Source organism: Haliotis rubra, unplaced genomic scaffold (genome assembly GCF_003918875.1).
Source record: "Haliotis rubra isolate DU_JTF1 unplaced genomic scaffold, ASM391887v1 Scf326, whole genome shotgun sequence".
Taxonomy (NCBI): domain Eukaryota; kingdom Metazoa; phylum Mollusca; class Gastropoda; order Lepetellida; family Haliotidae; genus Haliotis; species Haliotis rubra.
In genome coordinates, this window is record NW_025766998.1 from 602,728 (window position 1) to 624,637 (window position 21,910).

Here is a 21,910-nt window from a genome sequence, read left to right on the forward strand (position 1 = left end):
AGGCCTTTCAATACAATCCTCAAACTTGAAGACCTTTTAATACAATCCTCAAACTTGAAGACCTTTTAATACAGTCCTCAAACTTGAAGACCTTTTAATACAATCCTCAAACTTGAAGGCCTTTTAATACAATCCTCAAACTTGAAGACCTTTTAATACAATCCTCAAACTTGAAGACCTTTCAATACAATCCTCAAACTTGAAGACCTTTTAATACAATCCTCAAACTTGAGGGCCTTTCAATACAATCCTCAAACTTGAAGGCCTTTCAATACAATCCTCAAACTTAAAGGCCTCTCAATATAATCCTCAAACCTGAAGGCCTTTTAATACAATCCTCAAACTTGAAGACCTTTTAATACAATTCTCAAACTTGAAGGCCTTTTAATACAATCCTCAAACTTGAAGGCCTTTTAATACAATCCTCAAACTTGAAGACCTTTTAATACAATCCTCAAACTTGAAGGCCTTTTAATACAAATCCTCAAACTTGAAGGCCTTTCAATACAATCCTCAAACTCCAAGGCCTTTTAATACAATCCTCAAACTTGAAGGCCTTTTTAAGAAAATCTTCAATCTGAGGGCCTTTTAATACAATCCTCAAGCTTGAAGGCCTTTTAATACAATCCTCAAACTTGAAGACCTATTGAAGACAATCCTCAAAAATGAAAGCCTGTTTAAGACAACCTAACAAAACTCGAGGGCTGTAGATACACATCACAATATCGTCAAGGTCTTTTAAAAACACAACACTTTAACTCAAAGTACAAGGCGTTTGTAACATGTTAAAGGTAATTCTAAAATTTCTACAATGATTCAGAACTGATGTTTATCAAATAATACAACTGTTTGTCTACTTACGACTCCCTTCTCCCAGATGATGGACATTCTGTCTTCCACACCGTTGACACCATTTGGAATTCTACGGAAGTCGTCTTTGCCTAAAGCTTTCTGGTCAGCATTAAATGTGCAGTTGTCTGTGCCTGTGACTTGCAGGTCGTTGCTGAATTATACAATGAGTGAGTGAGTGAGTAGGCAAGATCTGGCTATATCAGGCTTCACATATCAATAATTCCATAAAATGTGCAAAAACAGATCTTTCAGAACGCGGACCTTTTTGAACAATCGGGTGTTATTTTGAACCATTTTAAACCAATATTTGAGAGAATTACCTCCCTTGAACCACTAAACAAGCCCCAATGTCAAGGCAGGAGCTAGAGTGTATGGTCTCTGACAGGCCACCTCATTTACAAAATGGTGCATAGTTATTGTTCAATGTACATTCAAGTTCTTTTGAAATGATTCAAAGTAATAGTCGGAAAAAAAATATTCCTGTTTCTATGGAAACCGTATTCGCCAACTTACTTGGCCAGCAAATCCATGAGATAGTCCGGTGTGGTGGGATCCGGCCGGAGAGGGGGGCCCATCACATGACCGGCAGAGTGACGCCAGCATTTGTTGAAACAGTGAGTACCGTCGGTGCCTAAACTGGCAGCAATAGGTTCACCGAATACTATATTACCTGCAACAGGAAATGAGGAGTCATTATCATCAACATAATTTAACTTCAAAATATATTCAAAAGTCAAGTAATTACTAATTCTTGGATATATCTAATTCTTGGATGAGCTCAAATTGAAAAATTTATTAGGCGAAATATAACAATTTTGCATGACTGACAATGTGACATGAAAACTTGATACACAGAAGTATTTAAGTAAACAAGAATGAAATAATATCAGAGAAATGGGCCAAATTACATTTTCAACATGGCTGACAGAGGGGCCATCTTTACTTAGATCAGAACTATAGTCCTTTCAGGAAACACCAGATCTCGATCATCCATGCAAATGTTAAATATCAAAAGTGTAAGAATTGAAGAAAAGATGTTGAAAGTAAGCCTTGACATAAGCTCACAGAAATATGGATAAACATATTCGGTAACTAGAACATCCAAAGTCGTGCTTCACTCACCTTTTCTTCTGGCAGCGGAGATGACATCAGCAGAGCTCTTGCTCATGACGTGAACAATGTAGAGGGGTGAATCTGCCTGATTGGCTATCGTGATGGCTCGCTGAGCGGCCTCTGCCTCAACCTGTACACACAGACGGCCCAGTCTTACACACAATACTTCAGGCATAAACCATCGAGGTGCAATACAACGGTGGTTTTCTCATTCAGTAGTACAGCTGTCTACACATAGAAGAAGTGCAGTCAAGTAGAGAGAGAAGCTACATGTCCTACGCCAAGATGTGAGCATCTGAATCATTCATTACAATACAATACTGACAAACTATTGCTCAAATTTAGCGAAAACATTAGCGCCATGACCATGAAAAAGGTAAATACAGTAACATTTATACTTGAGAAGGTAGACATGGTATGTTGAGTAGTATTAGATAGTTGATGTCAGAAATTGTCTTCACATATCATGTACACACTGGGAATGAAACCCTGGTTTCAAGGGAACCACTGTCACCATGCACCCACCCCTTCACGCTATCTGCCACTCACCTCCTCTGGCCGACACATGACATGACCCTCGGGGCCTGTGATTCCCATCTGCAACATCTCCCGAGATTTCTGAAGCAAGAAAACGTGAGCCGTGTTAGCAGATGTGTGATCAGCAGGACAATTACTTTTAAAGTGATCCGGGTTTCTGGCCAGTTCTTTGTGCTGATTTTCAAGAACACGGACTGATTTTCTTCCAAAATGTTACGACGATATTTTTCCAATCTGGTCATGATACATAAGTTCATAAACAATAAATAAATCCTCATGTAATTTGTGCCATCTAAATCACTGTAAACCTGCTGTTCTATCTCTCATGGTAACGCTGAAATAATCAAAGGGGGACAACTCTTACCTCCTCAATGAGGCTCCCATTCTCTGCATGCACCATGGCGAGGGCCCCCAGCTGTTTACATTTAAGGAAGGACTGGTACAGCTCGGAGTCAGACAGCATGAACACGTCCTTGTAGGCCAGGAACATCTTGAAGGAGTTCACACCTGTAGAATACAACAGGTGCACATGGAAACCAATCAAGACAGGTAAAGAAGACTCATATTCCCTTACAGGTAAGGTGCAAACTTTTCTTTTGTCAGTGACAGGTCGGCTCCCTTTCAATAAAGTGCATTAATCAATACAGTTACCTGTGACCTAATTAGCAGTTTAGTTCTCCTTTAAAAACTGATTCTGTTATTTCTTTGATTGAGTGTAATGGCCAGATGTGCTACTGCGACAAGACACAATATACAGAGAGTGAGCATGGCTTCACACAGGCTTCAGATAAACCACAGGATTCACAGGCTTCAGATAAACCACAGGATTCAGCAGTACAGAGGCTAGGGCCAGATCATGAGCCCATTTGTACTACTCGAGTTCCTGTCCAAGCCCTAGTTAAGATTATGCCATGTCCATTCCATGAACCGAAGCTGTGTTGCAGACACATACACTCTACAGATCCTACACACATCCTACAGACACCCTAAGGCTACTACAGACACCCTACAGACCCCCTAAGGCTACTACAGGGACCCTCCAGAAACCCTATGGCTACTACAGGGACCCTACAGAAACCCTATGGCTACTACAGATTCTACAGACACCCTAAGGCTACTAGAGGGACCCTACAGAAACCATATGGCTACAACAGGGACCCTACAGAAACCCTATGGGTACTACAGATCCTACAGAAACCCTATGGCTACTACAGAGACCCTATGGCTACTACAGACAGCCTATGGCTACTACAGACAACCTATGGCTACTACAGAGACCCTACAGCTACTACATACACCCTACAGAAACCCTATGGCTACTACAGACACCCTACAGAAACCCTATGGCTACTACAGAGACCCTACAGCTACTACAGACACCCTACAGAAACCCTATGGCTACTACAGACACCCTACAGAAACCCTATGGCTACTACAGACACCCTACAGAAACCCTATGGCTACTACAGACACCCTACAGATCCAACAGAAACCCTATGGACCGTACCTCGGTCATTGCACAGCACCTCCATGTCATTGGCCACCTGCTCGCTCCACCATGTCACTCCAACATGGAGAGCGTAGTCGCAGCACACTTTCTCGTCAGCCCAGGATCGCCACTTGTCATAGGCATCCAACAGAGACACTCCCTTCTGATCCAGGACAAAATCCACTGAAAGCAAAAGGAAAGACATTAAACAGCAGTTATCTCCCTTTAAAATCTGCACTCGCTCACTTCAACAATATATGTCTTTAGAACAGTTTATTAGCGATTTTGGTATAACTAGTTTCAGGTATAACTAGGTATGCTCCAGAAACCAGTGCTGAGATATTGGTTGTCATGGCAACCAGAATAAATAATATGATATCTCTGCAAAGTCTGATAATGAAACATTGAATAACCCTTATGCTATGCTCCTGACAACTACAGGAAGGGGGACAGACGGACAGCTCTGATCTGTATATCTCTCCCACTAGGTGTTCATCAATACCAAACCCTTCTCTACAGTACCCAGCGTCTCCTCCACCTCTACTCACTGATCATCGTAGTTCCTCCTGCCAGTGCGGCCTTGGTCCCGCTGTAGAAGTCGTCCGCTGCCTGCGTCCCCATGAAGGGCAGCTGCATGTGAGTGTGTGTGTCGATACCACCTGAAGACAACCAAATACTGTATGCCTCATCACTACCCATTACTGAAGACCTCAAAACAGCCAAAAGCCTGCTCTCCGTCAAAACTCTCCTCAAAACGTTTCTATTTAAGAAGTACTTTGTCTGGACTCTAACCAAAATAACTTTACTTGTAGCGCCATGAGCATACCAGCTGGCGTGGAGTTTGGCGCGTTACAAATTCACTCAGTATTATTATTATTATTACCCATTATCAGGATGTTTGGCTCTTCCTACATACACCCTATACCTGTCTACAACCTATCATCACCCTGTTACACAGGATGCTTGGCTCTTCCTAAATACCCCTCATAACTGCACATCGTCTATCATCGCCCTGTTACACAGGATGCTTGGCTCTTCCTACATAACCCCCATAACTGCATAAAGTCTATCATCACTATTTTACACAGGATGCCCAGCTCTTCCTACATAACCCCCTCCCCATAACAGTGAGGGTATATTTATTAAGAGCCAAATCCACATCCTAAGACATGCTCAAAGTGCTACATTAATATGTCAGTCAATGAATCAGTGTCACCTATTCTCTCAACTCCTTGGGCATCATACAACCCAACCTGCCTGTGAAGAACTAGCAAGTTAACAGACACATGACCTCAACTAAGAGGATAGCTCCAGGGTCTTCTTAACAATGCTCCTGTTATATGACAATGACTAGAGACTACCAGGTAAATGATTCCTTGTTCTTGCAACATCCTTCAACAGAAGCATGGCTCCAAGGTCTTCTTGTAACATCCATGTTGCAAGATATTGACTACTTTCTTCCCAAAGCCTTCCTAGTTATAGATTCTATGCTCTTCTCAATTACTCCCCCCATCAACATTAAGATGACTCCAGGCTATTCCTTTATACTCCTGTTATAGGAGAAAGATAATATAAGACATCCTTTATTTGGTCTGTTAAGGATGGACAAGCAAACCAATTTATCATATTGGTGCCAGTACATCTTACGTGTATGTCAAGAACTGCTTTTTTGCTATTCTTCAATTAATCTTACCTGGGATAACGAGCTTGCCCCGAGCATCAATTGTTCGTGCTCCACCTGGGATGACAAGGTTATTACCGATTTGTCTGAAAACAAATAAAAGAATGAATATTAATGAACTCAAAATAAAATTTGGGCCAGATGAACCGGATTACCTTTATACAAAACAACCCGAGAGGTACAAGCATCTAAAAGGCACTTCTCTCAAAATAAATACCTCATTTCTCTTAATAATACTAACTATCAGTCCTCAGGGAAGCTACCATATAATGTTTCCGAACATTATTTCAAGTGAACCACATAGAATTATGTCCCTTAGAGTGATCTTTACGAATATTTTTATGAATAACTTGTGACTGAAACCAGATTGGCAAACACCGATAACACCGCATGTGACAGTTTTCGATGTATAGAGATATTGTTTACATTCCCAAAATGGCAAGTGTTCTCTGTTTGTAAGCTGTTCGCCCCAAAGTTTCAATTATTGTTTTCAGGCAAGTTGTAAGGGATAATAAGTCTATTATTGCATCAATAGGAGGCTGAAGTGAGTGTATATGCCCCAATATACATAAGATAGGACAAAATATAATCGAAAATGTGTGAAATTGTGCCTTAAGTCTGTGCTAATGTGTGGGACTAATTTAGTGGTAAGATAACTTTGTACAATGGCACACATGGTACTACTTGTAAAATCGGCAAATTGACACGAATCCTGCTTATTACAAAAACTAGATTAACAGTCAAAGGTTCAATCAAATGTCAAAACCTCCCCACTATTGTTCTTTCTGAACAACGTATTCCTTGGTGACTTCAAGAATATCAAATATCACCACGCCTCACCATTCATACCAGCCTTACCCAGTTTGTCAACAACTACAGGGTGGGAGTTGTATGTGACTGTGAGTGTGAATGAGTCTGTGATGTTGTGCGCCAGTGTGTGAGAGTGCGAATGTCTGGACTTACACCACAGTCAGCACTAGATCAGCCGAATGTGCCTGATTATCTCTATATTGTAGCCCAAACGATATACATTCACAAATGTGACACCAGCTGTACTATGACAATGGACAGAAGGAATGGTTGTGCAATATTCCAGCAATGATAAAACACTGTACACCACCAATAATGCAGCAATGATAAATCACTGTACACCAGCAATATTCCAGCAATGATAAAACACTGTACACCAGCAATATTGCAGCCATGATAAAACACTGTACACCAGCAATATTGCAGCCATCATAAAACACTGTACACCAGCAATATTGCAGCCATCATTAAACATTAAACATAAAAGTGAACACCAGCAATATTGCAGCCATGATAACCAGCAATATTGCAATATTGCAGCCATCATAAAACACTGTACACCAGCAATATTGCAGCCATCATAAAACACTGTACACCAGCAATATTGCAGCCATGATAAAACACTATACAACAGCAATATTGCAGCCATCATAAAACATTGTACACCAGCAATATTGCAGCCATCATAAAACACTGTACAACAGCAATATTGCAGCCATAATAAAACACTGTACAACAGCAATATTGCAGCCATGATAAAACACTGTACACCAGCAATATTGCAGCCATCATAAAACACTGTACACCAGCAATATTGCAGCCATGATAAAACACTGTACACCAGCAATATTGCAGCCATCATAAAACACTGTACAACAGCAATATTGCAGCCATCATAAAACACTGTACAACAGCAATATTGCAGCCATCATAAAACACTGTACACCAGCAATATTGCAGCCATCATAAAACACTGTAGCAATATTTGTTTCATCATTAAACATTGTACACCAGCAATTGCAGCCATGATAAAACACTGTACACCAGCAATATTGCAGCCATGATAAAACACTGTACACCAGCAATATTGCAGCCATCATAAAACACTGTACACCAGCAAATTGCACCATCATAAAACACTGTACACCAGCAATATTGCAGCCATCATAAAACACTGTACACCAGCAATATTGCAGCCATCATAAAACACTGTACACCAGCAATATTGCAGCCATGATAAAACACTGTACACCAGCAATATTGCAGCCATGATAAAACACTGTACAACAGCAATATTGCAGCCATCATAAAACACTGTACACCAGCAATATTGCAACACACAAATAAAATCCACAGCACTGGAAACCAGCCATATCACAAATGTGGATGGAACGGGCTTCACAAGGTGTACATACCACTTAGGAAATCAAACCCAGGGTTGCATGCTGGGAGAACACTTGAACCATTAGGCTACTCACTTGATGATTCCATCCTCAATGTAGATGTCCCCATCATAAGACTGATCATCGTTGACAATCTTCCCTCCCTTGATGAACAGGCGGGACTGTGCACTCTGGAAACACAAACACACTTCATAAACATGTGGTATAGATATAGCATTTTGAAGACATGTTACAAATACATTAGGGCTCCAACAGTACTAAAGCTGGGTGTTCCACACTGCAGATGATGGTATTTCTTGCTTATGTGCTCTGCAAGAAATATTCATTATGTCCATGCATACTTTATACACAGGTCCGTTCAATATGTCCATCAGATACATGGAATCGGATGACACATTTTGTCCATAAACTAAGTCCATACACCCACTAGATCTGTTTACAGCAACAATACGGCTATTTGTTCCAATAATATGTCCATACAATGTGTCCAAACACAAGGTCCATACAGCACCATACATCTTATGATATATGTAGACAGAATTGACTCCTTGGAAGATGTCCTTAGACAATTCTAAAGCACAATGTCACTACAATGTCCATACAATGTCCATCAATGCTCTTTACCGTACACATGCTATAGAATCACTCATTGTTATCTAACAGCACTCATTGACGTCGACGCTAGCTGATGACTGACAAACACATCAAAGCATAACAACACTCATTGATACCTGACAATACATGTTGATGCCTGCAGCCTAACAACACACGTCGATAACCAACAACGCTCATCGATGCCCAAATTCTGACAACAGTCATTGATGCCTAAAGCCCAACAACACTCTTCGATGCCCAACAACAATTAATCGAGGCCGGATGCCCAACAACACTCTTCGATGCCCAACAACAATTAATCGATGCCAGATGCCCAACAACACGCGTCGATGCCTGACAAATCAGACCATCCGGTTAAGAATGAGCTGGCACCCATAATGCAACTGTCTTACATGAGTCTTTGGAAACCGTTGAATTTTCCGGGGAATGAATGACAGCATACTCGGCATTAGAAACCGACAGTGGACTGTTGAAAGTGAAATTTTCAAGAACTATAGAAAGCAGAATGCCAGAAATCTTGCAAGCTGGTCCAGTGTCATGGAAGGTCTGGTTTTACCTCCAGATTGACAACAATAAGTCTGTCTGTTACACTTCAGCATGAAACTGACGTCCATGTCTGACACAAGCTGATAGGTATGCCATCTACTTCAATACAAACAACATTTGTTATTCCAACTTAATCTAACAAATACCATCGTGAAATACCTGCAAAGAAGACAACTTTTCTCTAGCCATTAAGCAAACACAACTGTCTATCTATCCCAGGTAGAATGATGCGTGGCTCATCTAGATGCCCACGGTTCCACTGCTGGAAGCTGCAGTGCCGACAGCCTTATCAGAGCTGCAGGATGACTCCGACTCCAGTTTTTTTCCGCCATTGTTCAGATGGTGCAGGAGGATTTGTGCAGACGATGCATCTGTCGAAGACATTACTAGATTTCAGGAGCCTGGTAGGGGAATTAGGACCGTGAACATGCCTTTATGGATAGGCTTTCAGATCCCCCATCTTCCACGCCTGTCCCATATGGAAGCAAGAATTAACCTTGATGAACATGGGTCACTTCGACATACAGTGATCAGAATTCACCAAGAACTCAAGGATTCTTGTAACAGTAACAAATATCACATATCAAACATTCTTTGGTCAATGTCAATAGTAAAAAGTTATTTTTTTTCAAAGAAAAGTCTCCTGTCTAAGAATTCCCCTTAATTATAAACCCTATATTTTTATCCTGTAGATTTCAACTGTCTGCGAAACTACATCAATGCATGAGCATGATAACGCTAAAGTCTTACGTACATCTGTGCACTTTAGAAAGACTGATGAATATAATATCCTTTCCTATCTCAAAACATTAAGGTTATCATTACTTGGTGCTGAGACGTCTGCTTTCTCTGTAGGTGTGTGTGTGTCATTCCAAACTGTAGAGTCACAATGACCATATCAGTTTGAGGAACACCACTCCCAGACCAGACCGCACACGGAAACAGCAGTGTGCATTCAACATGCATTCACTGCAAGCTCAATGGCCTGTTATTCAACCTTTCATAAAGTATTGAATGTATCCCATCAATCATCAGTAGACATTCTTGGCACAGCTAACTATTGTTAGCAGTGTTTCTTCTCCTTGGTCAGTACACAGCTGGTATATGGTCAAAATACACGTAGTATATGGTCATATATACCTTCTATATGGTCAATATACTCCAGATATATGGTCATATACACCTGGTTCATAGTCAGTATACTCCTAGTATATGGTAAATATGAACCTGGTATACAGTCAATATCCACCTGGTATATGGTGATATACACCTGATGAATGGTAGATTTTTCAGTGGATTCATGCTAACAAACAATGACTCAATTACAAATAAGACCAAAAACTGTAAAAGTCTTTTTAACAATGAAAAGTATTCCCGTGTATTGATATATCTTATGAGTGAAGGAACTAAACATGTGATCAATACAAACAGACAACACTTAACCTTGAATATTTCCTGGTATGATATAACCTGTATCACCCGACTATATAACACAGTATAAAGCAGTGACAATTGTATACCACACCCAGGGATGAAGCCCTTTAATCCAGAGATACAAATGACTGTTTCAGACAGAAATTACTCAGTCACATGTCCTACGGCTGAGAATCAATACATGGTCTAACCATTCCATGACGGAGGTCAACGTGACCTTGCTGCTTTTGTCTGACTCACATCTTTCTGTATTTTTTAACAATGAAATTATATTGAAGAATTTTTTACTCTGCTAATGACCAAATAGCAATACTGTCTGACAGACTAAATATCTGGAATATTATTATAGGACATTTACCGGACACAAAGTACCTACAGAAAAGGATCTATTTGGATAATTTTCTCATCAATAATCACTGGTTGACATATATAAAACCATGAGATAGGTTATACATCTGTACTATCTACAGCAAACTGTGCCATGCAACAATATATTCTATTTCCATTGTGAATGAAAACACTTGTTAACCTTGCAATAACTGTAAACTTACTTGGAAAAAGTGTACATAATGATTAAATTAATGCTACAATATTTAAACATTTCTACTCGTTAGATACACAGAATGTGGCACCTCATTTGAAAGCAAATTTTAACATCAACTGACCAACATCAATACTGTAAAATCCGAATGAGATAAAATGATATTTTTTGTCAGAGATGCTGTGCCAACACTGCCAGACTAGAATGCTTACTCCATGTTCTTTACAGGAGCAGAACCCTCGTGCAGTCTGCAGATGCATATCTCCATTGCACATCTCCTCCATGCTGGTAGAGCTGGTCAACAATCAGGCCACAAAATGGACGGATTAAACAGTTTGTTTGTTTGTTAACATCTCTTCACTGCCACCACGAGCTGCGAACGTTCCAGCGTTCAGGTAAAACATCAATACCACATGTCCTCAGTGCTGGCCCCAGTCAGGTGCTGGTCCACCGTTCATCTCCACACAGGGTTACTGCTCCCACGTGTAGGTGAGGCAGATTCTACGTTTTCAATACATTCAGTTCAAGGCAAACAAAATGGATGGAATCAGTCTAGCAAATCGATGGAGTGACTTATTTCAATGTGGCAGATGTGAGTTCAATACTGATGAATTCCTCCAAGTAACTGAATACTGTATCCAGCTTGGTTTGAGGTAACATGAGGCGTCGTCATTCATACCAGGATCATTTTCATCAGCAGATGTCATATAGATTTCATCAGTCTCAGGCCCTTGTGCCGTGACCTGGTCACGTAAATCACCTCAAACAGTATTCACATAATGTGACAGAAAAAAAAATCCAGTCAAGATGTCTCACTTAAAACCCAGAAATTGGAACACCCGGCTTCTGACACTGGTAGCAGACGGCACCGCATCCGTCATGGTGGAGGAACACAGCAGCCACAACACTAGACAATCAGATGAGTCGCTGATGAAAAACACCATGAGTTAAAAATACCAAGCAAAATCCCAACAGCAGCTATGGTCAAGCGTCTGCACAGGAAGTGAGAAGTGCATGCTGGGAGATGACGATAGAGGCGGCAGCATGAGGCACATCACCTGGTGGACGCAGCAACCTGGTCAGATGGCTTGCATCATGGGAAGCGCCAGGCAATGTTCGTCAGGGCTGCTGGTTCAACGCCTCAGGCACGCTGCCACATAACCCCATCTAACCCCTCATTTACCTCACTCCTCAGTATCAGACATGCAGCTTGCACATCCTGATTGAGGCCATTCAGCTTATCAAGCTGCCCCCATGTCAAACTGCCAAACTGACAAAAACATTCTGCATAAAATAAATTATCGAGTCTGGAAAATCTTACGACTTCAAATGCAAGATCTGAGCATGCCTAAGTTTCAATGAGTTGGAAGGGCAAAAAAAATCATATTACTCATAACTGCAGTCGTTCACCGGCAACATATTAGATGTCTGGAGGGGCACTGAGATGACTTAAAACAGAGTCATGGCATGAAAAAAGGCTGCTTTGCCCTATCGAGTATCAGAAAACACTTTCCCCAGCCCTTGTAATAATAGGAAATAGTATAGGCACAGAACCTCGCAGGTTTGGTCACAGGTCAGGCCCTGAGCCCCTGTTTTGTACAGGGAGGCCGTCTGTGGAAGTGCTCAGGAACACGATGAAGCTTCATTACATAAACAGGATGGCCCCGCAGACTCCGTTCATGTGTGCAATAATCAATACAGCCGCAGCCAAAACATGCATGAGTAATAGGAGCCAGCCCACAGGGTGTCGGAGGAGGGAAGGGGTGGAGGGAGGGTCAGCATGGGGGTGGAGGTCCTGAGGTACTCACTGCGGGTGAGGTGTATTCAACGAAGGCAGAACTTGTTAAGGGCGGGGGTGAAGACAGCAGTGGAGTATGGGAATTCAAGGTTAAACTGGACAGGGGCAGGGGTTGGATGAGAGGTGGAATGGCAGGGGTTGGATGAGAGGTGGATGGGCAGGGGTGGATAGAAGATGGATGGGCAGGGGGGTGGATGGGAGGTGGATGGGCAGGGGTTGGATGAGAGGTGGATGGGCAGGGGTGGATGGAAGATGGATGGGCAGGGGGTGGATAGGAGGTAGAACGGCAATGGACGGATGGAAGGTGGATGGGCAGGGGATGGATGGGCAAGAGGTAGATGGTAGAGGGATGGTCAACCAGTCTATCAGGATACAGTGGGGAACCATGCTGGGCAAGAGAAGCAAAATTCCTGGATGTATAGCAAACAAAACCATGCTGCAATACTGCGGACATTAAAAACTATATTAGCATATTGATCCTTCCAACAGCAAACGCACATTTTTTATGAGTTTTTCTCGGCTAAAAGCCGTTAATAATTGAGTAGCTGAATTTCACCATGAATCACTCGAACGATATTGTGCACATGTGCCTTGGCTTGCCAATATCCTAAACACACACAAAGTGGCAGCGATGGAAATTGTATGGCTGGACAGGGAACAAAGGAATTTGGTCCGAGATTTGGTGCTGGAGCTTTAAACACATCCTCATGGCTTGCATCTGCTCAACACTAAAAAATGTCCTCAAATTAAAACAATTCCTCTCAGTATCTAATGTTCACTCTAAAAAGCCTCAAGACATATAATCTGTATGTCCTTATCATCAGTGATGCAAAAACATGATGTGCCCTTATCTGCCAAATAACAGTCTAAGTTGATGGATACCATATTTATCAGCTAGATAGTTACGAGTGTTATCAACTGTTATCACCTTTCACTCATCTTGTATCACCAACATGGCACTTACGTCCAGGTGTACAAGAAACAGATATCACCATTACAACCCCACTAACCAAAACACCCACAAGCTGACCACCCACGGCTTCACCAAATCACCTTGACATTTCTCTAAAAACCAAACAGAACCATTACCCTTAAAATTTTGAAGCTATCAAATCTTGGTTGTTGAAAGGAAGCTAGGAGCTATTTTCTCTGATAAGCCGATCTGGCTATCTGCCATGAACCTCAGTGACATGATCCAACACTGAGTACAGTAATACTGCAAGGTAGATCTTTATTTCCTTGCCTTTCAATGCAAGTGATCTGTAAAATTGTAACAGTTTACTTTATTTTGCCCACAGGGTATATACACAGTTATTCCACACCAAGACACACTGTTAACATGTCACAGCTGATTGGCTGTGAGGCACAAGGAAGATATCTGCTGAAGCATGTCAGTATTATTGACATTTCTGGTTGTGAATGAGCCATGGAGAAAGAACTGCTGTATCAGCAGATAAGACATTTCTAATTATACCAGGTCACACATGGATTTGCTTTGAGTAATGTTACTCCAAGACAAGTAATAAAACAAGCATTACTGTTAGTGCATATATAACTAGTGTTAGGCATGGTATATAACAAATAACAGTACAGCGTGTACGTGTTCAGGAATACTATCACCATGCAATACCGGTATGTAGAGATCAGAAGCTATCACACAGCTGACAAAGAATGTACAACCAATGGAAAGCTAAATGGCACCAATCCCTGTAGAGAAATGTTCACTCTAACACTGCCCAGTACAAATAAACAGGGAGGACATTTTATGTCTATAGATTACTATTTATGCTTCTCTGCTACAAAGTAATTCCCCACATATGGTCAAAGGTGGTATTATGCTTGATAATAACCCTGCTGTTATCACCATTGTAAGTGTCAGGCATTATGAGCTATATCAGCCTGGAAACTAAATATTGCCAGAGTATGTAGGATTTACCTAACAACCACTTGTAGTATGCTGTCATTGCCAGCCTATACAGAATGGGCTGTTGGCACTAGAAGTAATTTGATTCCTATTTTCATCTCATAACACCAAAACATGGATCAGAGGCCCAGATAAGCTGCGGATCCGGGTAAAATACGTATAGAAAATTTCCAATTACGCATTGAAAAAATAATTGTTGTGTACCAATTACGCATTTAAAATGTTAGATACGCAACAAATGCGTACGGAATGTATTAATAAAAATCACTCGTGTAATGAAAAAGACATCGATTGCTATCAAGTTGTACTGTTAGTATAGGACAAGTGTTGTACTGTCAGTATAGGATGAGTGATTTATTATGAAATCATTTCCATTATATTAAAGTTGGTTTTGATCAGGTATGACATAAGGCAGAACATACCTGCTTAGTAAACCTACTCAATGACATAATACTTAGGTGAGTAAAATGACTGAAATACGCACATATATGAAAGCAGTGGGTAACGGAAAATGAAATACCCACTCAAAATTCATAATACCCACTCCAAAAACATACAGTGGGTACAGTACCCACATGAGCTAAATCTTATCTGGAGGTCTGATGGATGATTATATTTTACAACACTAAAAGACAGAAAGGTCTTTGACAAATTGACAGTTAACAAACAGGGATTTTTATGAGGCTGTATGATCAGTCTTCACGACTAAATATTCTCCCTATTTATGACACAATATTTCGCATTTTCAACAGTTAATATTTGAATATTTCATCCACTACTTCAAATCCAACCCAGAAGAAAGTCCGCCGCCTGGGAGACACTGGTCAAAGGGTCATGAGACATTGTTCCACGTCCTGTGTCAACACGTCTCCACCATGGGGGGTAAAGTTTACCTGGACAAAACATTTCACACCTGTACCCCAAACTACCTCCGATATTGGAAACATGAGCACAGGCATTCCTGACACAGCAAGAATGTCTACACCTAGACTTGCACAAGTGTCTTAAGATAATAATAATAGTTTAAATGATAATTTCTAAAAAAAATGTAATATCCCTCTAACAGGGATATAAATATCCTTGTATTGTCCACTTATCTAGACTTGCCTCTTTAAAGCATAGAATTACTATACATCTATGGCCTTCGGTACAGCCTTGGAGCAAGGCTAGTTTACACCATGTCACCCTTGTGAACACTTGAAACTACACAAACATTTAAACTGTATATTAGAAGACACAAGTTGTTTGGTCCACTGTTTGTAGCCGTATCTGAACACTTTTTTTTATGATAATGTGTTAAGACATTGTATTAGAACTGACGGCAAAGTAGTTAAAATGTTGCCATAGCAACAAACCATCTTGTTAATGCTGACAAATGTACCCTGAATGTGAAGAGATAGAGGAAACATTTGAATGATACCTAGGTGTCCTTGATCTGTGACCTTGTTAGAGGTTAGTGATAACTGACCTAGTAACAACGGAATATCCTGTGTCCTGTGAGACCTTTGTAAATACACCAACCTTAAATATGTCTAACAGCCAAATATTGATAAGATTAGCAAAACTCATGTACAAGAGGAAACATATATTCTCATTTCAGGAATTAATAAAAGAAACATTTGACAAAAGTGCATAAAATAATATTTATACACATATATATGTGTTATTCCTTGACCTTGTGCCCTAAATATTTAGACTGAAGAGAGCTGCATTTCAAACACATGACTGTTTCGATATTTTATAGTATGTCATAAGGCTGATGAAAATATTAAGAACAAACGGTCTTTGAATAATTAACTACCTATTCTACATCTATCAACTTTGACAGCAAATTAAATCAGGGGTGGAAAAACTTTAAAATTGCTAGTGTACTCCGGTACAATGGCACATGTAAAATCACTTGCCCTGATAATTTTTCCACTATACTGGCTGATTTTCTTGTTGATTTTTTAAATAAACAACATAATTAACATTGGAAAGTCAACTGGACACCGGTACAGTGTGATATACAAATTTGCTAGCCCGAAGAAAAAAACACTGGACTGGGCGTCGGGCAATGGGTTATTTCCACATCTGTAAATATGTCTAATTTTTGTTTGTGTGATGTTTAAAGCTGCATTCAGCTATATTCAGACATATAATCAAAATAATCATAACAGACCAGTGATTGACATCATGAGCATCAAACTAAACAATCGGGATATGATGACACTTATCACCCAAGTGAGCAAGTCCACTGAAACAATCCTGTCAGTCACCTCTTATGACAAGCTGGCACTTCAACAATACATTCAGACTGACCCCTAAACGAAATGTAATCCTATCCTTGGTTGTCATGAAAGTCAAATGAACATGCCATGCAGCATAAACAAACAGTCCTCCTGGTTTTAAGTTTCCTGTGAGTGCAATCGGTCATAGTGACCGTTGACTGCATAATAAAAAACATCAATATCACAACTCCCTGGCTTCCTGCCCCATGTGTGATCTACACAGTCCCAACACAGGTCCTACTTGTACAGCAAGGCAAGTCACACAGTCTACAATATTACTATGTCACAGTTTAATACAACACATGTACAGGTTTATATCCCAGACATGGCATAACCTTTGTATTCCCCTACCTTCAGCTATTGGCCATATCTCCTACCTTCAACTTAGCTATGTCAGTTGTATCAGTTTTCAGAAATAAACCTGTTTCTGAATAACTTGGATGCTTTGACAGTGACTAGCTAATTAGTAATGCACAACATTAATCATAAAGTCCAAACTTCAACTGCATCATTAGGAATAATTTGTATGCATTTCTGATCTTGCATTGCACAAGTATCAATTAGCAATGAACACCATGCAAATTTGATTTCTACCCAGACATAAGTTAACTTGCATAGTAAATGCATACAACCAAATCAATAATCTGATCAGCCATGTAATAACAAGTATATATCACACAGAAGTAAATATCACATGGGGGAACAAGTATATAACCTGCCCTATCTCCTCCATGGCACCTGTGTCATCCAACCAGGTTGAGACAAGATAGATATATATTTTTGTCACCTACAATGTTCTCATTAACACCACATGTGTGGTGTAACACCTTATACACAACTGACACATCTCCAACTCAACCCTTACCTTATCATTTTCCTCTCCCATGGTGGAAGTCTACCTGGGAATCAATCACGTCTACCTGACAAACGACAGCAAATACCTGCCGATCTCACCCGGCCACACTTGACAAGTCTACAACCTGTTAGTGTAGGGTAGTGTAGGGTTCTCACTCCAGTTCCCAGAACCAGTTCTTAGAAATACGAGAAGACAAGACTACGATGCCTCTATCCAGTAACACTATCCTCGACAGTCGGACACTTTCCACAGGTAGATCTCCAGCCGGCAAGGTGTACACTTCATAGGTCACAACCTTCAGTATGCTTTCCCGCCGCTTACTGTGAATGGCTGGTGACTCAAACCGGTTGTAAGTGTGCGAACCCTGGGCTGGCCGGCAAGTCAGGTACTGTCACGCATGAAGTTTATCAGGGGGACAATAGCTGTCTGTGTGAAGTATCTATTGTAAGCATGTGCAGGACACACTGACAGTATCACAGGATCAGTAGTAATCACAGCCAACAAATGATCCTGATAATGATCAAGCTACGCTGACAGACCATATGGTAGAAGTTAATTATTGATCAACACTTCATTCTTGAATGAATTTCTTTCATTTCAGATTTTTTTTGTCGAAATTATTCAAATAATTACAGGACAAATCAATACTGCAACTTAATTGAAATTAATCGATTAATGATTAATGCCTTCACGGAAAATAGATATAGAGGGAATCAGCTGAATCACCTGAACACAACACAACTTTCATCACATCACAACATCATTTCTAGATCCTAAAAATATCACAACTACAACTTGTAATTTGTAGAAAAAAAGACCTCCTACAAAAAAAATTATCTGTCTGTGAATACATCTTTTAAGAGAGAGAGAGAGAGAGAGAGAGAGAGAGAGAGAGAGAAAGAGAGAGAAGAGAGAGAGAGGAGAGAGAGAGAACTGAGAAAGAAAAAACCCCGAGAAACTAAGAAAGACATGTAAGAACACCCCCTCAATTCTGAATTTCTACTAACCCCTAAGGCCACATTTAACACTCAGCTTGCCCACTGGTGGACTGGTGCTAATTAATAAACCTGTGCAGGTGCTTGCAGGTGCTCTCAGGTGGGCCAGTCCAGACAATACCCCGGTCCATCCATCACCCCGGTCTGATCCTCAAGAGGATTATTGGACCAGTTTACTGTTAGTTTACTGTCTGGGAGTAGCCTAAGAAAGTCTGTCCAGCCCGTTGAAGGGTCTATCAAAGCATGGTAAAGGTCATGACAGACAGATATCTGTAGCACTAATCCCATGTGTCGGCTCAACCGGACATAAAGGACATGTCAACATGGGTATCAGAAATGGTGGACACGGTCTGTATTGTATGTAAACCTGCTTGTTGTAGGAGTGTGTGTGTTGTGTGTGGTGTATGGAATGAGGGAGTGAGTTTAGTTTTACGCCACTTTTAGCAATATTCCAGCAATATCAAGGCATCAGACACCAGACATGAGCTTCACACATTGTATCCATGTGGGAATCAAACCCGGGTTGTCGGCGTGATGAGCAAATGCCTTAACCACTAGACTACCCCACCATCCCTGTGGTGTGTGGATGTTGTTAACATAATTCTAATCAGTAATATTCTAGCTGGTCACAGTCACACTATAGACATGGGGCAGATAATCAAAGTGTTGATAGAAAGAGCAAAGATTTGTCCTCTAAGGTATGACCATATACAATCAGGCAGGTCAGAATGACCTTTCACTCATCTAGATATTTGCACAGTCATAACAAGTTATAGTGAGTGGGCATGGTTTTACGCTGCCTTTAGCAATATTCCAGCAATACTGCAGCGTGTGGACATCAAAATTGGGCTTCACCCATTGTACTCATGTGGGGAATCCAATCCGGGTCTTCGCCGTAACAAATGAATGCTGTAACCACTAGGCTACCCCACCGCCCCTCATGGTGAGAAGTTAGGAGGAATCTTAATTAGACTGTAATCTGAAAGCCACCCTGCAGGCATTGATCCTTCACAAATCACTCTGCTATGGTTGGGTGTGGTGATAAACCAACAATTTAACAACAAGGGGTGCTGCAAACTGCATCTGATGATGGACATGTCAAACTGGGAAATTCTTAAAGTTTTCAATTCAACCGATGTTAACCAGGATGGTGATTATGTTCATGAAATCACACAAGGCACATAGACACAGCCTTAACAAAATACCCTTCAAAGAAATATTTGAATTGTTACACCTGTCACAACAAATCATATATACCTAGACAACACACTCCTCATTTAGTATACATATGTCATGAACAAACACTGCTACACCCAAACAACAACTCCCCACCCTATCTGATGAGTCACGGTAAACTGTTGTTGCAATCTTTAACAGCCCATGCTTATCTCACAACAAAAAACAACACTGTTTATCCAACATCTTCAGTAGTAAACAAGACAGCAATGTTTAGATTATGGGTTTTATAAGCCAGCATCACCATCGTGTGAACTTCCTGGAGTGAGTGAGTGAGCAGGTGAGTGAGTGAGTGAGTGTATTGGAATTCAGTTTCAATACTCTCCACAGACAATGGAGGGAAGCCCACAGTAAGAACTATTCCGCTTTGAACCACATTTCAGGAACATAACAGCAGATATCCTCTCAGATATGTCATTGGTATTCTTGAATATACGGGGGTGGTGGGGTAGCCTAATGGTTAAAGCGTTGGCTCGTCACGCCGAAGACCCGGGTTTGAATCCCCACATGGGTACAATGTGTGAAGCCCATTTCTGGTGTCCCCCGCCGTGATGTTGCTGGAATATTGCTAAAAGCGGCGTAAAACCAAACTCAGTCAGCCAGTCAGTCTTGAATATACACATTAAATAACAATTTCCTTTTAAATGCTAATCAGAGTCACTTGTCCACATTGTCAGTTACAAGATTCATGATGTAATCTTACACAAATAATAGAAAATATATATACCCAAACATCACATAACATCAGCCCCAATACCAGGCAGTTGGAGAATGAAGTCACATTATAAATGAAGCACCACTACTAGTTGGAGTTGTCTCCCTTACACAACATCCGAGGCCAACCTGCCAATGTCAGGCAAGTTCTCCATATTATCATAATCCCTGAGTCAGAAGGTACCTGCTGATAAGTGAGCACTCAGACACACCATGCACACATCATCCAATGATTAGAGAAAGAATACACCCACAAATCAGCACATACTTTCTAATCCCAATCATTAACCACAGCAATTGGTCTCTAAAAACAGCAATGGGTGCCAAGCCACAGGAATGCATAGTGCATAATTTACACATATTAATACAAACGTAGACTCAAGGACACATTTCAATAACATAATTACAGCTCTACCACCACATAAATCAGCTACTGACGGCTGTATCCACCTTAAGCTGTCTGATTGATTTATACCATAGATTGTGAGTATAGCCCAGGGCTGATCCACTAAGCTTCCAGTATAATACAAGCAGAATGGCTTACTCAGCAGTAATTGCCTACATTATCACAGATATCCACTGACTGCCTTCTGGAGTCACTAGTTGTTCTATTTGTTAAGCTACAGAAGGATTTGGATAAGATTGGAACCCGATTATTGTACCTTTCTTTAACTCTCTGTAATCGTTTTTGGGTAAACCTGTGTAAGTCCAGGAAAGCAGTCATGAACATGAATGAGAGAGCGAGTTGGTTTTAATGCAGCTTTGAACAGTATTTCAGTTATATCACGGCTTGTCGGCTTACTGTGGGAGGAGAGCTGGAAGCGATCAAAGTTTAAATGTTTACCACAAACGTGTATGGTGCTGACATGCTTAAAAACATAATCAGGGCGAACCAGGATTCGAAACCCATGATCAGGGTTTTTGTGATCAAGGGACACAACTCTGTAGAGAAAATTGAAACACTTTAGACAAGAGGGCCCTTGTACCTCCATGCATGATTTCAGACTTTTACCTAAGTTAAATCCATCCCTCAATAAACATCCAAAGCAAAGAACAAACTAGGAGAGCATGAACAGTAGTGACCATTTCCGAAAAC

General features: G+C 40.8%; 1 protein-coding gene across 8 annotated transcripts in view; it reads right to left on the bottom strand.

Annotated features, from left to right (window-relative positions):
• LOC124283962 (dihydropyrimidinase-like) overlaps window positions 1-21,910 on the bottom strand; it is a 139,203-nt gene that overhangs the window by 7,572 nt on the left and 109,721 nt on the right. For 6 of the 8 annotated variants that reach the window (XM_046720005.1, XM_046720004.1, XM_046720012.1 and 3 more), the window contains 9 exons: window positions 7,961-8,055; window positions 5,685-5,758; window positions 4,540-4,650; window positions 4,010-4,174; window positions 2,867-3,009; window positions 2,515-2,583; window positions 1,975-2,095; window positions 1,366-1,522; window positions 862-1,003 (listed from right to left, as the gene is read on the bottom strand). In XM_046720005.1, coding sequence (XP_046575961.1) covers window positions 862-1,003; window positions 1,366-1,522; window positions 1,975-2,095; window positions 2,515-2,583; window positions 2,867-3,009; window positions 4,010-4,174; window positions 4,540-4,650; window positions 5,685-5,758; window positions 7,961-8,055 — 1,077 coding nt within the window. Of the gene's footprint in view, window positions 1-861; window positions 1,004-1,365; window positions 1,523-1,974; window positions 2,096-2,514; window positions 2,584-2,866; window positions 3,010-4,009; window positions 4,175-4,539; window positions 4,651-5,684; window positions 5,759-7,960; window positions 8,056-11,233; window positions 11,974-17,878; window positions 18,206-21,910 lie in introns of those variants that run through there. The other 2 variants (XM_046720010.1, XM_046720006.1) reach the window with 2 other exon arrangements.